This window comes from Nansenia antarctica (genome assembly GCF_963989245.1).
Source record: "Nansenia antarctica genome assembly, contig: SCAFFOLD_25, whole genome shotgun sequence".
In the NCBI taxonomy this organism is placed as follows: Eukaryota; Metazoa; Chordata; class Actinopteri; order Argentiniformes; family Microstomatidae; genus Nansenia; species Nansenia antarctica.
The window spans coordinates 216,131-238,054 of NW_027662493.1; the positions used below are offsets into that span (position 1 = coordinate 216,131).

The 21,924-nt window shown below is 52.5% G+C and overlaps 1 protein-coding gene across 1 annotated transcript; it reads right to left on the reverse strand.

The window, feature by feature from the left end:
- Positions 1–1,060: 1,060 nt before the first annotated feature.
- Positions 1,061–20,632, reverse strand: LOC308175595 (single-strand DNA endonuclease ASTE1-like; the record flags this gene model as incomplete). Its single annotated transcript, XM_080551232.1, has 7 exons — positions 1,061–1,180; positions 15,567–15,735; positions 16,142–16,334; positions 16,544–16,775; positions 17,131–18,227; positions 19,450–19,716; positions 20,395–20,632. The coding sequence occupies 7 exons, from the start codon at positions 20,630–20,632 to the stop codon at positions 1,061–1,063; spliced, it is 2,316 nt and encodes a 771-aa protein (XP_080407358.1).
- Positions 20,633–21,924: the final 1,292 nt, after the last annotated feature.

A 21,924-nucleotide genomic window follows, 5' to 3' on the forward strand; every position in this document is an offset into this window, starting at 1 on the left:
GGGCAAGACACTGAACCCCAAATCGCTCCCAGTGAGCGGGCCAGCGCCTTGCATGGTACCTTGCCGCCATTGGTGTGTGAATGTGTGTGTGAATGGGTGAATGAGAGGCCATTGTAAAGCGTTTTGGAATATGGCACTGTATAAGTGCAGTCCATTTACAGTAGGCATGATGCTTCTGTATTACCTAGCCAGGAGATGTTCATAGGCCAGCTCTACGATCTCTGGGGAGAGATCTCCAACCAATCGAAATACCCTGGAGAGAGTGACCTCCTTCAGGAGTGAGGCGAGGACAGGAAGGAGGATCTTCTTGACCGCCTCCTCCGCAGCCGGTCGGGTCTTGCACAGGAACAGGTCCATCCCCTCCATGGTTACCTTCATGTGACAGACAGAGAGTTGACTCAAGCAAGCACTTTGAGGTTTGTCTAGCAGTGTGTTGTGTGTTGTGTTGTCATACCGTTCTGCCCATCAGCAGTGAGAGGCGGTGCTCATCCTGGATCTCCCTGCGGACTTCCTCCTCCATCTTCTCCATTCAGAGGAGCCTCTCGGCTCTCCAGAGCTGTGCACAACATTCCACATTATTTCTTGCAGGAGAGTCAGGGCACTAATATGTTAATAAAATGAATTTACTGCCTGTTATTGCTTGGTATGTCAGTAAACATGTTCATGTGTTGTCCTAGTAGGCTACTTACAAGTTCAAGGAGATGGAGCTGTAAGTTGGGCTCTTTCTCTGCCATGTCATCATACCTTCATGTGAATAAAATAATGTATCAGACTGCTATCCATAGAATAACCTATCTATACAGTTTGATAATGTATCAGACTGCTATCCATAGAATATATCAACCTATCTATACAGTTTGATAACATCTCTCACTCATCTTTGATTATGCAGAGGTGGATCTTAGACTTCATAGACATAGCCAGCAGGTTTATGGGAATTTTGTATTTGTACTTGAATTTTGTCATTGTATTTCTCTCCTGAGTTTAAGTTTTTGTTACCACTCCCTTGTATTATTCCCTGAAATAATAATAAAAAATTGATCACAAAAAAAGAAATCACTCACTCATCCAGCAGGAAGGGCCTCTCCGTTAACAGCCAGTTCCTCATGTCCTTAGCTGTTATATAGGAGGGGACCTCCACCGGATGTTTCAGCAACATGAACGCCTTCATGAGCTTTTTCTGCAAAAGAGGGAGACACACATTAAAGTTTTAACAGTTTATCTCCTGTGCATTTGTGCCTGACTATTGTTTCAAGTTACCTCCCCGTGGAATAGGGCTTCATAATCATAACCACCCTCCATATTAACTGTGGTCATGGTAACATAAGGGAGGGAGAAACATGAAAAACCAACGAGTGAAAACAGCAAGTAACTATAAAATATAGACACATATCAAAAATATTATACTGAACATGTAATTTCTGATGCATTGGAGGAATAAATACCTAATGAAGAACAATCAATAATGGTTATTGATCGTGAATACTTGTGAATACTAATAAAACGCAGTGACAAACGGATTTCGCTAGAGAGTCGAGTATATTCTGGCAGGTCAAAACTTCTGTGAGTGAACTTGACTATGTGCGGAATGTTAAAACATTGTGACTACAAGATTATGTAGTGATACGTTCTGAATCAGAACTTCTGATCACGCCGGGTGCACACAGGGCCATTGCGTTGCGTTGCGCAACCTGGTGGGATGGACTTGACGTACTTCAACGTGCGATGCAGACGGTAAGCTCTACTCGTGTTGCTAGCGAAGTTTCCCACAGAAGTGGGGAAAAAAAGGTCAGATCAGATATATAAACGGGTTATTTTGATAAACTGGACACATTTTGTGAATATATAGTTACTTTCTCGCCTGAAAACATATAAAAACTTCATAAAATGACATATTAACACTTGTAGAGCCAAATTACAGATTTTAGCCAATGGCGGCCAAAATTGAGGATTGAAAATCTGAGACGAGAGCTCCAGGGCAAGAAACTACTTCCGGTTGTTTTGACGGATCCAACGCAACGCAAAAAGCTGACATTTTTTTGGCTGATTGCCGCACCCTGACGGTCAAGAAACGCAATGCAGAGCAACGCAACTGATCAACGCAACGGCCCCATTGAGATGAATGACTTCCGGTGCAACGCAACGCAACGCAATGGCCCTGTGTGCACCTGTACATTATTGCGTGGGTCGCTGAGAGATTTATTATCATTGTAGGGTGACAGCGCCACTCAGTGGTAGAATAATGTTACTACACCCTAACTGGACTGAGATGCCTGATCTGTTTGAGGGGGATAATAATGACCATGACTCTTGAGAGTGGGCCTGTCGCCTAACGGTGTTTAGTTAATTACAACTCCAGGTAAAACACATCCAGACTGAGGAGCTCATTAGAGGATCCAATCAATACGACACTAGAGCTTTTGTCTTCATATTTCATATTCCAAGGTCATTCTACACAGTCAAAGCACAATGACGCACAGTCAATAAAGCAGCAGTAAACCATTTAGACATGTTGAGGAAGTATAGACCCTATACGTGACGTAGGCTACATCGTATCACATTTTGTGTGTTATTATCTGATTCTTGTGAGGATCTAGCCTATACTGTGTCTCCTAAGAGTCTACTCCCCCCCTTTGTACTGTAGCTTCCACTCTTCTGGGAAGACTTTCTATTAGATTTTAGAATATGGTTTCGGGGATTTGCTCCCATTCAGCCACAAGAGCATTAATAAAGTCGGGCACTGATGTTGGGCGAGAAGGACTAGTTTGCAGTCAACGTTCCAATTCATCCCAAAGGTGTTTGACGGGGTTGAGGTCAGAGCTCTGTGTGCAGGCTAGTCAAGTTCTCCCAGACCAAACTCGGCAAACCATGTCATTATGGACCTCACTTTGTGTATGGGGGCATTGTCGTGCTGAAACTGGAAAGGGCCTTCCCCAAACTGTTGCCACAAAGTTGGAAGCATACAATTCTGTAGAATCACATTGTATGCTGTAGCATTAAGATTTCCCTTCTCTGGAACTAAGGGGCCTAGTCCAAACCATGAAAACAGCCCCAGATGATAATTGTGTCCACATACTTTTGTCCATTTGTGTATCTATCTATCTATCTATCTATCTATCTATCTATCTACCTACCTACCTACCTACCTACCTACCTACCTACCTACCTACCTACCTACCTACCTACCTACCTACCTATCTATCTATCTATCTATCTATCTATCTATCTATCTATCTATCTATCTATCTATCTATCTATCTATCTATCTATCTACCTACCTACCTACCTGCCTACCTATCTATCTATCTATCTATCTGTCTGTCTGTCTGTCTGTCTGTCTGTCTATCTATCTATCTATCTATCTATCTATCTATCTATCTATCTATCTATCTATCTACCTACCTACCTACCTACCTACCTATCTATCTATCTATCTATCTATCTATCTATCTATCTATCTACCTACCTACCTACCTACCTATCTATCTATCTATCTATCTATCTATCTATCTAAATGAGTTATGCATAAGCCTTTATAGGCTGGGCACTAGGTGGGGCTACGTGCCTACAGGCTTCCTCAGCTTGTCCAGGTGTGAGTGAAGAGGGTTTCTGAGGGTTTCAGTGAATAGGTATACAGAATGCGTGTCCCATTGTGAGGGTCTCCCTTATCTCCTACAGAGAACCTGTGTTACATTTGTAACCTCTAGGTTTGCTGATTAGGGCAAAAGCTAGAGATGAAAACCAACAGATTACAGATACACAGATTACAACATGTTCAGGCCCTGTATCTTTGAAATGGGGGTTTTCCTTGATAGTCTATGGGACAGACCAGATATGGGTACCATCAGAGAGGGCAAAACCTTACCTATACTAAATTGACACACGTACACATAGACACACACACGTGTACTCATAGACACACAAGTACACACACACACACACACACACACACACACATAGTACTCGGTGTCCAGCCCCCCTACACACACACACACACACACACACAGACTCTTCAGATGTCTTCTGGGTCAGCTCTGCAGACGTAGATGAGTCTGACCCCCCCTCTCTCCCCCCCTCCTCCTCCCCCCCCCCCCTCGCTCTGCAGATGGAGAGAGCTGTGTGGGATGAGGGAAGCCAGGAAGAACCACGGCCTGGTGTTTGTCAACAACAGGATCTATGCTGTGGGCGGGCAGAGCGGACTGGGTACTGTGTGTGTGTGCGTGTGTGTGTGTGTGTGTGTGTGACATCTCTTTCTGTAAGTAACTCACTCAGTGTAGAGTGAGTGTGTGTGTGTGTGTGTGTGTGTGTGTGTGTGTGTGAGTGTGTGAGTGTGTGAGAGTAATCTCTTTCTGTAAGTAACTCGTGTGTGTGTGTGTGACATCTCTTTCTGTAAGTAACTCACTCAGTGTAGAGTGAGTGTGTGTGTGTGTGTGTGTGTGTGTGTGTGTGTGTGTGTGTGTGTGTGTGTGTGTGTGTGTGAGAGTGTGTGTGTGTGTGAGAGTAATCTCTTTCTGTAAGTAACTCTGTGTGTGTGTGTGTGTGTGTGTGTTCCAGGTGGGTGACCTGCAGTAAAGTGAGAGCGTTTCCTGTCACCAGTTGTCTGATCTGTCTGGTGGACACCTGCGGAGCCAACGAACAGGAGATAGATCTGGTCCACACACATACACGCTCACACACAGTCAGGAGACACCATCTCTCCATCATCATCATCATCATCCTCATCGACAGCAACATGAGGTGTGCTCAGTTGTGTGTGTGTGTGTGTGTCTGACAACGCCACCTAGGCTCCGCCGGACCACCGAAACGGAAAAGACAGCGGCCAGTCACGACCTTCACACACACAGTCCTGGTCTGACGGCAAGAGTCCAGCCTGTGACACCTGTCTGTGTGTTTGTGTACGCTTGTGTGTGTGTGATGCTTTTTTATGTATTATTGAACTATTACTACGATTATTTCAACTATTAAATGTTTAACACATTTGCGGAGTGTGGCTTTGCGTGATAAACTGTGTATATGTGTGTGCGCGTTGTGGCGACCCGTGCCCTCGACTGGGGAAAAGCGACCGCCAGCACCACGGACAGCCGTACGGACGGGCACCTGGGGGGGTCGGGGAGCACCGACACTACCTCCACGCCCTGGAGCACCACATCGGCCAATCGGCAGGGAGCACGCCCGGGCCAATCAGCGTAAATGGACTGACTTATATAGCGCTTTCCAACGCCTCTCATTCACCCATTCACACACACATCGAACCGCCAATCTGCCAACCTTGCGATCATTAGACCGCGGCTCTACCTCCTGCACCACAGCCGCCCCCACACCTGCTGGGGGGCAGCACACCAGAGGACCTGGCACAGCTAACCAGGGGGGAGACCCAGCCAGCCCCCCCCCCCCTCTGCTAGAGGAACCTGCCCCCCCCCCCTCTGCTAGAGGTACCTGCCCCCCCTCTGCTAGAGGAGCCTGCCCCCCCTCTGCTAGAGGAGCCTGCCCCCCCTCTGCTAGAGGAGCCCCCCCCCCCCCTCTGCTAGAGGTACCTGCCCCCCCCTCTGCTAGAGGAGCCTGCCCCCCCTCTGCTAGAGGAGCCCCCCCCCCCCCTCTGCTAGAGGAGCCTGCCCCCCCTCTGCTAGAGGTACCTGCCCCCCCTCTGCTAGAGGTACCTGCCCCCCCCTCTGCTAGAGGTACCTGCCCCCCCCCTCTGCTAGAGGTACCTGCCCCCCCCCTCTGCTAGAGGAGCCTGCCCCCCCCCTCTGCTAGAGGAGCCTGCCCCCCCTCTGCTAGAGGTACCTGCCCCCCCCCTCTGCTAGAGGTACCTGCCCCCCCTCTGCTAGAGGTACCTGCCCCCCCTCTGCTAGAGGAGCCTGCCCCCCCTCTGCTAGAGGAGCCTGCCCCCCCTCTGCTAGCGGAGCCTGCCCCCCCCCTCTGCTTGAGGTACCTGCCCCCCCCCTCTGCTAGAGGTACCTGCCCCCCCCTCTGCTAGAGGTACCTGCCCCCCCCTCTGCTAGAGGTACCTGCCCCCCCTCTGCTAGAGGTACCTGCCCCCCTCTCTGCTAGGAGCCTGCCCCCCCCTCTGCTAGAGGTACCTGCCCCCCCCTCTGCTAGAGGTACCTGCCCCCCCTCTGCTAGAGGAGCCTGCCCCCCCCTCTGCTAGAGGAGCCTGCCCCCCTCTGCTAGAGGAGCCTGCCCCCCCTCTGCTAGAGGAGCCTGCCCCCCCTCTGCTAGAGGTACCTGCCCCCCCCTCTGCTAGAGGTACCTGCCCCCCCCTCTGCTAGAGGTACCTGCCCCCCCTCTGCTAGGAGCCTGCCCCCCCTCTGCTAGAGGTACCTGCCCCCCCTCTGCTAGAGGTACCTGCCCCCCCCCCCTCTGCTAGAGGTACCTGCCCCCCCTCTGCTAGAGGTACCTGCCCCCCCTCTGCTAGAGGTACCTGCCCCCCCTCTGTTAGAGGAGCCTGCCCCCCCTCTGCTAGAGGAGCCTGCCCCCCCTCTGCTAGAGGTACCTGCCCCCCCCCTCTGCTAGAGGAGCCTGCCCCCCCTCTGCTAGAGGAGCCTGCCCCCCCTCTGCTAGAGGTACCTGCCCCCCCTCTGCTAGAGGTACCTGCCCCCCCTCTGCTAGAGGTACCTGCCCCCCCCTCTGCTAGAGGTACCTGCCCCCCCTCTGCTAGAGGTACCTGCCCCCCCTCTGCTAGAGGAGCCTGCCCCCCCCTCTGCTAGAGGAGCCTGCCCCCCCTCTGCTAGAGGAGCCTGCCCCCCCCCTCTGCTAGAGGAGCCTGCCCCCCCACTGCTAGAGGTACCTGCCCCCCCTCTGCTAGAGGTACCTGCCCCCCCCTTTGCTAGAGGTACCTGCCCCCCCTCTGCTAGAGGTACCTGCCCCCCCTCTGCTAGAGGAGCCTGCCCCCCCCCTCTGCTAGAGGAGCCTGCCCCCCCTCTGCTAGAGGAGCCTGCCCCCCCTCTGCTAGAGGAGCCTGCCCCCCCCTCTGCTAGAGGTACCTGCCCCCCCCTCTGCTAGAGGTACCTGCCCCCCCTCTGCTAGAGGTACCTGCCCCCCCTCTGCTAGAGGTACCTGCCCCCCCTCTGCTAGAGGTACCTGCCCCCCCCTCTGCTAGAGGTACCTGCCCCCCCCCCTCTGCTAGAGGTACCTGCCCCCCCTCTGCTAGAGGTACCTGCCCCCCCCTCTGCTAGAGGTACCTGCCCCCCCCTCTGCTAGAGGAGCCTGCCCCCCCCCCCTCTGCTAGAGGAGCCTGCCCCCCCCTCTGCTAGAGGAGCCTGCCCCCCCCTCTGCTAGAGGTACCTGCCCCCCCTCTGCTAGAAGAGCCTGCCCCCCCCCTCTGCTAGAGGAGCCTGCCCCCCCCCCTCTGCTAGAGGAGCCTGCCCCCCCCCCTCTGCTAGAAGAGCCTGCCCCCCCCTCTGCTAGAGGAGCCTGCCCCCCCCCTCTGCTAGAGGAACCTGCCCCCCCTCTGCTAGAGGAACCTGCCCCCCCCCCTCTGCTAGAGGTACCTGCCCCCCCCTCTGCTAGAGGAACCTGCCCCCCCCTCTGCTAGAGGAGCCTGCCCCCCCTCTGCTAGAGGTACCTGCCCCCCCTCTGCTAGAGGAGCCTGCCCCCCCTCTGCTAGAGGTACCTGCCCCCCCTCTGCTAGAGGTACCTGCCCCCCCCTCTGCTAGAGGTACCTGCCCCCCCCCTCTGCTAGAGGTACCTGCCCCCCCCCTCTGCTAGAGGAGCCTGCCCCCCCCCTCTGCTAGAGGAGCCTGCCCCCCCTCTGCTAGAGGAGCCTGCCCCCCCCCTCTGCTAGAGGTACCTGCCCCCCCCTCTGCTAGAGGTACCTGCCCCCCCTCTGCTAGAGGAGCCTGCCCCCCCCCTCTGCTAGAGGAGCCTGCCCCCCCTCTGCTAGAGGAGCCTGCCCCCCCCCTCTGCTAGAGGAGCCTGCCCCCCCTCTGCTAGAGGTACCTGCCCCCCCCCTCTGCTAGAGGTACCTGCCCCCCCTCTGCTAGAGGTACCTGCCCCCCCTCTGCTAGAGGAGCCTGCCCCCCCTCTGCTAGAGGAGCCTGCCCCCCCTCTGCTAGCGGAGCCTGCCCCCCCCCTCTGCTTGAGGTACCTGCCCCCCCCCTCTGCTAGAGGTACCTGCCCCCCCCTCTGCTAGAGGTACCTGCCCCCCCCTCTGCTAGAGGTACCTGCCCCCCCTCTGCTAGAGGTACCTGCCCCCCTCTCTGCTAGGAGCCTGCCCCCCCCTCTGCTAGAGGTACCTGCCCCCCCCTCTGCTAGAGGTACCTGCCCCCCCTCTGCTAGAGGAGCCTGCCCCCCCCTCTGCTAGAGGAGCCTGCCCCCCTCTGCTAGAGGAGCCTGCCCCCCCTCTGCTAGAGGAGCCTGCCCCCCCTCTGCTAGAGGTACCTGCCCCCCCCTCTGCTAGAGGTACCTGCCCCCCCCTCTGCTAGAGGTACCTGCCCCCCCTCTGCTAGGAGCCTGCCCCCCCTCTGCTAGAGGTACCTGCCCCCCCTCTGCTAGAGGTACCTGCCCCCCCCCCCTCTGCTAGAGGTACCTGCCCCCCCTCTGCTAGAGGTACCTGCCCCCCCTCTGCTAGAGGTACCTGCCCCCCCTCTGTTAGAGGAGCCTGCCCCCCCTCTGCTAGAGGTACCTGCCCCCCCTCTGCTAGAGGTACCTGCCCCCCCCTCTGCTAGAGGTACCTGCCCCCCCCTCTGCTAGAGGTACCTGCCCCCCCTCTGCTAGAGGTACCTGCCCCCCCCCTCTGCTAGAGGTACCTGCCCCCCCCTCTGCTAGAGGAGCCTGCCCCGCCCTCTGCTAGAGGTACCTGCCCCCCCTCTGCTAGAGGTACCTGCCCCCCCCTCTGCTAGAGGTACCTGCCCCCCCTCTGCTAGAGGTACCTGCCCCCCCCTCTGCTAGAGGTACCTGCCCCCCCCTCTGCTAGAGGTACCTGCCCCCCCCCTCTGCTAGAGGAGCCTGCCCCCCCTCTGCTAGAGGTACCTGCCCCCCCTCTGCTAGAGGTACCTGCCCCCCCTCTGCTAGAGGTACCTGCCCCCCCCTCTGCTAGAGGTACCTGCCCCCCCTCTGCTAGAGGTACCTGCCCCCCCTCTGCTAGAGGAGCCTGCCCCCCCCTCTGCTAGAGGAGCCTGCCCCCCCTCTGCTAGAGGAGCCTGCCCCCCCCCTCTGCTAGAGGAGCCTGCCCCCCCACTGCTAGAGGTACCTGCCCCCCCTCTGCTAGAGGTACCTGCCCCCCCCTTTGCTAGAGGTACCTGCCCCCCCTCTGCTAGAGGTACCTGCCCCCCCTCTGCTAGAGGAGCCTGCCCCCCCCCTCTGCTAGAGGAGCCTGCCCCCCCTCTGCTAGAGGAGCCTGCCCCCCCTCTGCTAGAGGAGCCTGCCCCCCCCTCTGCTAGAGGTACCTGCCCCCCCCTCTGCTAGAGGTACCTGCCCCCCCTCTGCTAGAGGTACCTGCCCCCCCTCTGCTAGAGGTACCTGCCCCCCCTCTGCTAGAGGTACCTGCCCCCCCCTCTGCTAGAGGTACCTGCCCCCCCCCCTCTGCTAGAGGTACCTGCCCCCCCTCTGCTAGAGGAGCCTGCCCCCCCCCCCTCTGCTAGAGGAGCCTGCCCCCCCCTCTGCTAGAGGAGCCTGCCCCCCCCTCTGCTAGAGGTACCTGCCCCCCCTCTGCTAGAGGAGCCTGCCCCCCCTCTGCTAGAGGTACCTGCCCCCCCCTCTGCTAGAGGTACCTGCCCCCCCCCTCTGCTAGAGGAGCCTGCCCCCCTCTGCTAGAGGAGCCTGCCCCCCCTCTGCTAGAGGTACCTGCCCCCCCTCTGCTAGAGGTACCTGCCCCCCCCCCCTCTGCTAGAGGAGCCTGCCCCCCCTCTGCTAGAGGTACCTGCCCCCCCCTCTGCTAGAGGTACCTGCCCCCCCCTCTGCTAGAGGAACCTGCCCCCCCTCTGCTAGAGGTACCTGCCCCCCCCTCTGCTAGAGGAGCCTGCCCCCCCCTCTGCTAGAGGAGCCTGCCCCCCCCTCTGCTAGAGGAGCCTGCCCCCCCCTCTGCTAGAGGTACCTGCCCCCCCCTCTGCTAGAGGTACCTGCCCCCCCTCTGCTAGAGGAGCCTGCCCCCCCCCCCCTCTGCTAGAGGTACCTGCCCCCCCCCCCTCTGCTAGAGGTACCTGCCCCCCCTCTGCTAGAGGTACCTGCCCCCCCCTCTGCTAGAAGAGCCTGCCCCCCCCCTCTGCTAGAGGAGCCTGCCCCCCCCCCTCTGCTAGAGGAGCCTGCCCCCCCCCCTCTGCTAGAGGTACCTGCCCCCCCTCTGCTAGAGGTACCTGCCCCCCCCTCTGCTAGAAGAGCCTGCCCCCCCCTCTGCTAGAGGAGCCTGCCCCCCCCCTCTGCTAGAGGAACCTGCCCCCCCTCTGCTAGAGGAACCTGCCCCCCCCCCTCTGCTAGAGGTACCTGCCCCCCCCTCTGCTAGAGGAACCTGCCCCCCCCTCTGCTAGAGGAGCCTGCCCCCCCTCTGCTAGAGGTACCTGCCCCCCCTCTGCTAGAGGAGCCTGCCCCCCCTCTGCTAGAGGTACCTGCCCCCCCTCTGCTAGAGGTACCTGCCCCCCCTCTGCTAGAGGTACCTGCCCCCCCTCTGCTAGAGGAGCCTGCCCCCCCCCCCCTCTGCTAGAGGTACCTGCCCCCCCTCTGCTAGAGGTACCTGCCCCCCCTCTGCTAGAGGTACCTGCCCCCCCTCTGCTAGAGGAGCCTGCCCCCCCCCCCTCTGCTAGAGGTACCTGCCCCCCCCTCTGCTAGAGGTACCTGCCCCCCCCCTCTGCTAGAGGAGCCTGCCCCCCTCTGCTAGAGGAACCTGCCCCCCCCTCTGCTAGAGGTACCTGCCCCCCCCTCTGCTAGAGGTACCTGCCCCTCCGTACGGCTCCTGGACGAGAGCCCCTGAGAGCAGCTTGTGGTGGAACATCCTTAGTGATCTTACATATATTCGTAAACAATAATACTTTAATTATGTGTCTTATAAATGTGCCCTTTTTTTGTATGAATGGTTATTGGGTAAATAAATGTGTTATTTGCAACCTCAGCAAATTATGTTCAAGTCAAGACTAAAAACCCATCTTTTAATATTGCCTTTAAATGCCTACTAAATAATTAAATTATGATTATATAATGATTGGAGCACTTTGAGCTGCAACGTTTGCAAGAAAAGCGCTATACAAATAAAAAGTTGTTATTATTATTATTATTATTATTATTATTATTGGGAATACACTCTCCTTATCCGAGAACGGTCCAACGTCCTGGCTGAGGCCCGGGTTGCCAGATGGGGCGGGATACCGCTGAATGGGCTACTGGATTTAGCGGTTATAGACTGGTTAGGCTGTAAATTGTCAATCCCATCTGGCAACCCTGGCTGAGGCAGAGAAGGTCACTGTGACTTGGTAAGGGGGGGGGGGGTCAGAATGAAAGCATGAAAGACAGGCTGCCATATTCTGACCCCCTCCCTCAAAATGCTCCCTGTTCCAACTAAAGACATGAAAGGCAGGCTGCCATATTCTGACCCCTCCCTCAAAATGCTCCCTGTTCCAACTAAAGACATGAAAGGCAGGCTGCCATATTCTGACCCCTCCCTCAAAATGCTCCCTGTTCCAACTAAAGACATGAAAGACAGGCTGCCATATTCTGACCCCCTCCCTCAAAATGCTCCCTGTTCCAACTAAAGACATGAAAGGCAGGCTGCCATATTCTGACCCCTCCCTCAAAATGCTCCCTGTTCCAACTAAAGACATGAAAGGCAGGCTGCCATATTCTGACCCCCTCCCTCAAAATGCTCCCTGTTCCAACTAAAGACATGAAAGACAGGCTGCCATATTCTGACCCCCTCCCTCAAAATGCTCCCTGTTCCAACTAAAGACATGAAAGGCAGGCTGCCATATTCTGACCCCTCCCTCAAAATGCTCCCTGTTCCAACTAAAGACATGAAAGGCAGGCTGCCATATTCTGACCCCCTCCCTCAAAATGCTCCCTGTTCCAACTAAAGACATGAAAGGCAGGCTGCCATATTCTGACCCCCTCCCTCAAAATGCTCCCTGTTCCAACTAAAGACATGAAAGGCAGGCTGCCATATTCTGACCCCCTCCCTCAAAATGCTCCCTGTTCCAACTACAAACATGTGCTTTCTAGCAGTGGTGTAGGTGACTGAAGTGGGTAGTCTATATTATAAAAGCAAACATTCTGAAATTGTTCGGTTTTTACATCAGTGGTGGATAAGAAGTGCAGTGAGCAAAACATGTAGGTTAACCACAATACATGTGAGGGGGGATAAATACGGCACAACACCGGCGTACCCTTGATTACTTTTCAAACAACCTGCACTTCCAGCCTAGAATGATTGGCCGTCCGGCCAATCAGATAGCGCCTTATAATCAGCTAATGAATATTACGAGTTACGAATCGAGACGGCAAAACAGGGAAATGTTTGTCTCAAAAATACATACGTAAATCCAAGCAGAGCAAAACACGGTTCACAAAACATGGTTCACGAATGGAGAGATATTTGCGGGTCGATAGCAAAACACGCTTGCGTGGATCTGTTCACGCACGGATGAATTCTTTTTACGACACACGACTCGAGAGATGTGTGCGGATGGATAGCAAAACAAGGTTGCGGATTATACTTTCGTACGTGTGTATTTATGATATAAATCTATCTCCATAGAATTAAGCCAAGTGCTATAATATAGGGTAGGCGTTCGTCTGGAAGCGGGAAAGGGCAGAGAAGGGTGGCTTCTCGGTAAGTTGCGTTTGTAACATTTGATCATGACAACTAACCAGACACATGCTTATACTCAGTACTCAAGTTGTAAAAGAAAATCAGGGGAGGTGGTGGATTTTATCATATGAGGACAATTTTAGCATCCCCTCAGCGTCAGTGACTTCAGTGTCAGTAACTTGGTAAAAATGTCATTGCATGTGTGCGTGCCCCCTCGCACCTTGAAATAGCAGTAATACCACGTTCATTGATAAAATGACAAAATATGGAAAGGGGGGATGGCCGTTTTAGAAGTTTTTGACTGTTTATTTCCCCCCTCAACTCAAGTGCTGCTTATACTGTAATAATATAATGGTCTTATTCTTATCAGGTGGTCTTATTCTTATATGGCTGCTCACTCCCAGACACCGGAGAAAATCCAGTATAATTTAGCGCATGGCCGGGCAAGGTCCGTTGTGGAACGCACTAGGCATGTTGAAGGGGAGATAGACAGCTCCGCAGGGATATAAAGGAAGACTGAAATACAATCATAAACATCAGTTCCTTTTAAATCTTGAATTAAACTCATTTTCTCGGCTGATAACAACATCGTTAATTTTATTACGAGCCACTTGCATGAATTACACTAGGCAGTGCGGCTCACATGGCTGTAATAACTCCGCATAACCAGTAGGTAATGGGCGTACGCAAGGTCAATACCCGATGTAGAGCTACGACTCACGTTGAAATTGTATAAATCACTACGTTGACGTGGTTTTCTACGTACGACACGGGTAAGATCAAAATGCGATCTAAGTACCTTCTATAAATGAGGCCCCTGGTATGTAACTCTCAAGTGAGAGACAGATATGCAGAAGTATCAACAGAAGGAGTATCAGGGGTGCAAACTTGTCACCTTTCTGATAAATTAGCCGTTTTTACTTCAAAATAGGTCATCCACGCGAATCATGTAGATCTGCCCCGAAAATATTTTGGGAGGGGTCTACGTCTCATCAAAGTCACATTCTTCTAACTAACACTTCCTGTCTGCTAAACTCCGCTGCTGTTGAAATAACTTTTAGCTTGATGCAGCTAGGTACAATTCTAGACAGTGTGGAGGACAGTCACAGAAGCAACCTGTTTTCAACATAATTATGTGGGTGTTAAGGTTAGGACCGCTGCTGAGACCAACATTAGTGCTATTTAGCGCTATCCATTTAGCACCGTTAGTGCTAGCGCTTTCCACCCCCCCCCCCCCATCAACAAAAATGTTATCCGCGCATTGATAATTTGTCTTAGTACAAAAAATAAGTGTCACCTTTTTGGGTCATCACCAGTTTGCACCCCTGAGTATACACTAGAGATAATTGAACGAGACATTTCAAGCACTTATCTGTGGCAACTCACGTGTGTCTCAGTACCTGTCTGGAGTGTGAGAGGGTTACAGTGTTCCAGAATGTTCTGAGCAGAAAAAGCACTCGTCAACACACAGGCACATTCTCTTTGGTTACAACATTTATATGGATTTTACACATTTTGTAATATAAAAAAAACATTTTATTCAATCGATTGGTACATAGGCACTATCGTGACTGCAGTCTTTGTGACATAAAATGACAGGACATCCTCTGTTCCCCAACTCTGCTTGTTCCTATATAGCATTTCAGCATAGGATCCCATTTACCCTTAACTTTAACTTGTTAGAACCAATTCTGAAATCCTATACACATACTGTATAGTGTATATAAAGGAACAGGCGAAGTTCTCTTTGGGAACAGAGTAGGTACCGCTGTACAAACTGTGAAAAGGTTTAGAAATGCATCCCAACAGTCAACAGTGACCTCTCCTCTCCCTCAGCTGCACTCGTAGAAACACACCAGATACAGTTACACCCTGCATGATTCATGGGACAGGGACGTAAAAAACAACAACAACTGTTTTTTTTTATCTTCGGTGAAACCGATATGTAAACATTATACCATCAAATAAAAGCTGAGAATCTCTACTTTTACCTCATAGTAATTGTTTGATTTCAAATCAAAACCTTGCGAGCATAAAACCAAAAGAAGAAAAAAAAGAACTCCTTCACTATCCCATGACTGACACAGACTGACACAGATGTAAGCAGAGACAGAACAGACTGTCTGGGAGAGTGCTGCTTTCATCCGTCCCGTCCACATAGATCAGTGCAGTGGAAGCAGAGGAGACAAGGAGAGGAGGCAAGGGGAGGAAACCACTTTAGACGATTGAGACGAACCCTGACAGTTAAAACCCCCCCTCTTCCCTGCATCTCCCGTTGGCAATCCCTGAGCTGTTTTAAAAACATTGGAATGGTGGCGCTCTTCCACTGTCGCTATAGGCAACGGTGGTCATCTTCGAAAAAACTGCCCAAAGGAAGCCCAGGCCTGGGTCCTTGGGGAAGTTTTCGGGACTTTATTTGTTATTCGTGACGAGTCGTGGTGCTGGATTTTGTGGGTGACACTCGCTAGATCATTAGATGTGCTAGATCTCCTCCGTAGAAACACCCTGGGGGGTGGAAACATAACGCACCGAAACAAACAACAGTACTTGGGCTCAAAAAGGTCTGGGGTGGTGGGGGGTGGGGGGGGCCCGAGGGGTGGGGGGGGGTGGGGGGGCTGGGCCCGAGGGGTGGGCCTGAGCCTCTAGTGGAAGAGCGCCATGAATGTCCGGTTTGTAAAATCCCACCTGATCATCTCTCTTACTCTTCCTCATCCTCTTCCTCGCCCTCTTCCTCACTCATCAGTATTGCAAATCGGTTGTTGATACCCTGAGTGGATGGGACTTTAATTCCTCCTCCTCCTCCCTTCCCCTTCTTCCCCCTCTTCCTCCTCCTTGCAGATGACGAGGAGGAGGGCTGAGTTTTGCGGTGGCTGCAGTTCTCCACGGCGGCCAGCAGGGAGCGGTAGAGCTCCCCAGAGAGAGGACCTCCAGCCACGAGGGACTCGGCAGTGCGCCCCCCTCTGAGAGACCTGACCAGCCCGTGTACCAGCGAGCCACTGAACAACCTGAGAGACAGAGAGAGGGAGGGAGAGAGAGGGAGGGAGAGAGAGGGAGAGGGAGAGAGAGAGGAAGAGAGAGAGGAAGAGAGAGAGGGAGGAGGAGGGAGAGAGAGGGAGGGAGAGAGGGAGGGGGAGAGAGAGGGAGGGAGAGAGGGAGGGGGAGAGAGAGGGAGAGGGAGAGAGAGGAAGAGAGAGAGAGAGAGAGAGGGAGAGAGGGAGGGGGAGAGAGAGGGGGAGAGAGAGAGGGAGAGGGAGAGAGGAAGAGAGAGAGAGAGAGAGAGAGAGAGAGAGAGAGAGAGAGGGAGAGAGGGAGGATAAATAAAGGACAAGTCAAACCCCTTTCAGGAGAAACAGCATAATAGGTCAATTGTAAATGAAGCAGTGTATGTGTGTGTGTGTCTGTGTGTATTACCATGCTGTGTATGGTTCAGGCAGGGGCAGTAACAGCAGTTGGTTGAGACAGAGCACGCTCCAGACGCAGGCTTGCCATTGGCTGAAACCGTGAGCCACTACGACATCCATATGCTGCTTCTGCCCCGGCTGCACCCTCTGTCTGTCCAGCCCCACCCCCACGCTGCGCTCTGCAGCCCCGTCTGCCTCAGGACCTATCAGAGAACACCATGGAAACATGGAGAATTACTAGTAAAAAAGACAACTATAATTATTAGTTATTATATATAGTAACTATAATTGCCATTCATGAAGTGTTTCGCATTATATGAAGACAAGTAAAAAGGGTTAGCTGCCCAATGTGACACACGTTCAGAGACACACACACACACACACACACACACACACACACTCTGTAGCTGACCTGTGTCCTGCTTGTGTGTAGCTCTAGACAGGTTTGAGCGGGCCAGCTCTCCGTAGACCATGCCCAGCAGGAGAGCCTGTAGCTGGGGTGGGGAGGGGGCTGGCCTGGCCCTTCCCAGCCAGAAGGCTGTGACCCCCACAATCAGGCGGAGGTGGGGGGGCACGGGGGTTAGAGCAGCCTCCTTCACCCCCAGAACATCCAACAGGACCCCCAGACGCACGGCAAGTGGGGCCTAGGGCAGAGAGGGGGGACGACGACAATGTGGACATGTGATCAGAGGGTAATGACAGTGTTTCAGCTAATACATTCAAACTAAAAACGAATCCTAACCATCTCCCCTAACCCTGCCACCCCCCTCCCCCCTGGACACTGCTGTGTTAATTGTTCCCTGTTCGTTAACTCTGTGTTCTATGTGCTCATGTTATCTGTTGCTTGTTGTTTCTGTGTTTTCAGTTTTTCCCATATTGTCAGCGTCTTTGAAAAGCGCTATATAAAAACAATGAATTATTATGATTATTATTAAATGAAATATACAGAATCCTAGAGAAAAAAGGGCTGCTATGCTGACAGGTGGTTGCTATGGTTACCTGGCCGAGTGTGTCCAGGTGCAGCGTGGTACAGGGTGGACGTGGCTCCGTCTGGTCGCTTCTCAGCGCCAGCAAGTTCCTGTCGTACTCCTCCACGACCACGGGGGCGCCAGAGGCACCCTCCTCTCCCATCACGTCTCTCCCTGCCTCTCCCTGCTCCGTCGCTGCCCCGCCCGCTGGTCTGCTATTGCTCCCTGGCCCCCCCCCTGCACCCTCCTGCCCCCTCCCTTCCCCACGGTCCCTCCCCCTCTTCCACTGGCCTGGAGTCTCCTGTCCACTACCTCTTTGTCCCCTACCTCCTTGTCCACTACCCCCTTGTACACTACCTCCTTGTACACTACCTCCTTGTCCACTACCCCCTTGTACACTACTATCCATCCCTTGCTCCTGGTTCTCCCCCGGCCCTTTCTCGTGCAGCAGAATGCCGTACAGAGCCTGACGTATGGGCAGGGCGCAGCGGTGGCTGCTGGGTAGCCTGCTGTTCTCCACCTGCGGAATGAGCATGACCCTGCGGAGCACCAGGACGTCCAGGACCAGAGGGGCCAGAGCCCCCCGCCCCAGGGCCCAGGACAGGCACTCCGGCAGCGGGCTGGGAACGGCCGTCTGCCCCCCCTCCGGTGCCGCCGTGGAGCCTCCAGAGAACCAGCCAACCAGAGAGCTCTGAGGGGCGAGGTGGTAGTCCTGCATGCGCGCCCGCAGGAGGGAACAGAGACTGTTCTCTCCTCCTCCTCCTCCTCCTCCCATCATCCTCCCCACCTCCGCCAGCGCCTCCTCTGGTCCAGGGAAGGAGGAGAGCCAGAGGAGGAGACCCTCTATGCGGGAGGGCGGACTCTTCCCTCCCCCTCCCCCGTCCCTGCCCTTCCCCCCTCTCCCCCCCGGGCAGGTCCGGTCCAGCATGGAGAGGAGGGTGGCGGTGCCCTTGGGCGTGCCGTAGTCGTTGCCCGCCAGCACGGCACACAGAGGCAGCAGCTGCTGGTTCATGCCCCCGAACCGCTGACACAGACCAGCCACCGTGTAGCAGCGGGTGTGGATGTACTGGTTTCCCGGTTTCCCGCAAAGGCCTTTCCAGTGGAAGGAACTGAACGGCAGGTAACCCCCTAGGATGAGAGAAGATGAAGAAGATGAAGATTCCTTTTGTTATCGCGTGTGTGAAAATCCTAAATAATAATAAATAAGGAAAAGATGAGAGATGAGACCAGGAGACTGCTCCAGTCCATCGCACGCAAACACAGGTTCCATTTGGAAGTTTACTTCCTGAAGAACTTAGTGATCTATCCAGGGTTCCCACACCTTCTGAAACATCTAATTCAAGCACTTTTCAAGGACTTTCAAGACTTAATTCCCTCAAATTCAAGGACCCAACACGGCATAGTTTGAGACAGTTCTAGATGAGAATTTATATAATAGGAACTATCCGCTCACAGACAACAATTAAAAAGATGTAGAATTGAATGTAGAGGCTTGAATACTTGCCTTCTACCACAGCAGAGCAAAACAATATATTGTGATATATAAGTTACTGTGTTAAGTTAAGCAATACAGAGACTTATCTACTATAATAACGTAAAAACTTTTTAAAAATATATATTAAAAAAAAATATATATAGAGAGAGAGAGGGGAATTCAAGCACTTTCAATGACCCATGTCTATTTTCAAAAACCTTTAAGACCTTGATTTTTTTTCTCAAAATTCACAAACTTTCAAGGACCGGTGGGAACCCTGTCGATCAGGGTTCTCCCCCCAAATAATGTAAGAGTCGCGCTGCGCCACGCTGTGAATTTGGCCGCGCCATTATATCAACATTTCAAGGCAACTTAACACTAGAACAGCTAAAAGTAACTACTAAAAGAGCCCCTCTTTACAATGCTCAAGCTGCTATTTACACACAACGACCACTAGTTGGTCACTTGTATATTAGCCTGCCTCCTACACAGAAAAACTACAAAATAGCTTTATACTAGCTTATCCTGATGTGATTTAGAAAATGTAAGGATACTGGGTGGTAGAACGCACATATCTAGGAAAAGTCATGAAAGGAGGGTCCTGAAATTTGATTGAGTGCAAAGATATAACATTTTTCTTTACTCACAAATGACCCCTCATGGCTGTTCTAGTGTTAAACTATACGTCTAGTAATGACAGAGTGAACTATCTTTGGCTCGCCAACAACATCGTTAAGCAAAACCGACCGTGAAAGTGTTATAGTGAATTTAGCTGTGTTTTATCTGTATTTTATCTGTATTTTCGGCACATTTTCATATAAATAAACGGAATTGTGCACATCTGATGCTTCTAGGTCTGTATGCGGGTCGCCCTACCTGGGAGGTCAAAGATGAAGAAGTCGCTGTCATCGGTCAGAATAGGGCAGCGCCACTGACTGGCCAGACAGGCAATCTCCCAGTCCGCCTCGACGGGACACTGGACCAGCGGCACGCCGTGCTGGGAGAGGACCTGAATGAAAACATCCCGTGTGAGGAGGGGGAGGACACAGTTGCGCCGACCATGGGAGAGAGAGTCCGCCTCTTTGATCTTACTCTGCAGGCGCTGCCTCACAGTGGCAAACTTCTTGTTGCTGGGGTCCATCCCTCAAAAACATAAACAAAACAATAAATAAATAAAGGAAAATCCAGGCTTATTTTGATAAGTCTCACAATACTTAATAATAATAATTCATTGTATTTATATAACGCTTTTCTGGGGCTCAAAGACGCTGACAATATGGGAAAAACAGAAAACACAGAAACAACAAGCAACAGATAACATGAGCACATAGAACAATGTCCAGGGGAGGAGGGGGGTGGCAGGGTCAGGGGAGATGGTTAGGGGTAGGAGAGGTTATATGCACTTATAAAATAATCCAGGCTTATTTTGATAAATCTTGCAAGACTTAAAAGACTTGGATAACCCTGGATTTTCCTGATTTCGATATTGATGTAATACCCCCCTGGAGTCCATGCCTCACAAACACAAGCCTCAAATAAACATACAAATAAAATAAATGCTATTGACATTCTTGGTGAGTGATTCTAGGTTGATGGGGATTTGTCTTGGTATTCTACAAGGCAGGTAGGACTATGCCCGTTTATTTCAGCTCTAACCAACAAACACTGAAATCACATCAGAGCCAAAATCTGTGACGAAAAAAACCTTGGCTAGGACATGACATAAGACATCAACAAGATACATAAGGCTTGAATAAAACATTGGTAGACATACATAGACCACACAGACATACATAGACCATACATAGGACCTGGACGTACCTCCGTCCAGCACCACGTAGGGCTGTATGTCGCAGGCTGCCAGGGCAGAGAGGAACTGAGAGAGCAGGTTAGCGAACATGTCGTAGTCCCCCCCATGCTGCTGCTCCAGACCGTGGTTAAAATACAGCTTGAAGAACAGGCTACAGCCGTCCACCACCAGCCGACTGTCCCTGAGCCTCAGGTCCTGGAAGAAGGAGCGGTCCCCCTCCACGTAGCTGGTCAGACCGTGCACCCCCATGCTAGAACATCAGACAACCTGGGAGAGAGATATTAGAAAACATTTCTTACAACCTCCATGTTGCCTTCACTGTAGACTAGTGGTGGCCAAACTATGACCTGTACTGCACATTTTTTTAATAAAATGGAATATGGCCCATTAGAAAATAGTCTATGAAAATAAATTGCACTGTCTGTGCATTGGACTTCTTAGTTTCAACACTAGGTGTCACTACCATTTTTCAGAACGACTAGACCGACCGTTGCAATGATCCTATCTTGAAAACGTTTGTAAAAATCCCATGAAGGGTCGAACATGGTGGAAGCAAAAAGGCAAAAAATAGCAAGTGAGTGCAGAAAATTGCAGGCACGGTGGGAAAGTGAATACTTACACACAGAAGTCATGTGGAAGTGTGTTTGTTTGGTTTTCAAGGAATTTGAAGCGGTGATGAAAGATTATAATGTTCGAAGACAGTACGAAACGAAACATCAGTCCTACAGAGCAGAAAGTTGAACATCTGACAGCTAGCCTGTTAACTCAACAGCAGAATTCTTAGTACCATCAAAGTACAGGAAATTGCTGTGCGCACAGGCGCCGGGAGCTGCCGCAGAAAAATGTGTGTGAACAGGAACGAGGGATCAGCTGATCCCAGCACAGACAACATTCTCTCCATCAACTCCGACGGCTTGCCGTCGCCGAGGCCGTTGAGTGACAGCAGGCGGTCTGCTTTCTCTAGTTCCAACAGCTCACAAGGGGGTTCTACTGCCAAAAGTCGGGCAGCCTGACGGTTGCAGCGTAGATGTTATGACATATATATATATACTATGTATGTTAGCATGTATGTTAGCATGTATGTTAGCATAGTCCGGTGCGGGCGCTGTGGGCAACGCGGCGTCGTCACCGGCGTTCTCGTTGTCAGACATCTCGTTCGCTTTCGTCGGGGTCACCAATGTGGGAGTTGTAACAATGAGACGTCGGGGTCACCAATGTGGGAGTTGTAACAATGAGACGTCGGGGTCACCAATGTGGGAGTTGTAATAATGAGACGTCGGGGTCACCAATGTGGGAGTTGTAACAATGAGACGTCGGGGTCACCAATGTGGGAGTTGTAACAATGAGACGTCGGGGTCACCAATGTGGGAGTTGTAACAATGAGACGTCGGGGTCACCAATGTGGGAGTTGTAACAATGAGACGACAGACGTAGGTTGGAGTCGAGGTTGTTTACTTCTCCTCACTTTAGATACATGCAAAACATACACTCAGTAAGTAACAACTGTAACCATAGTAACAATACTAGTATAATCCGGAACC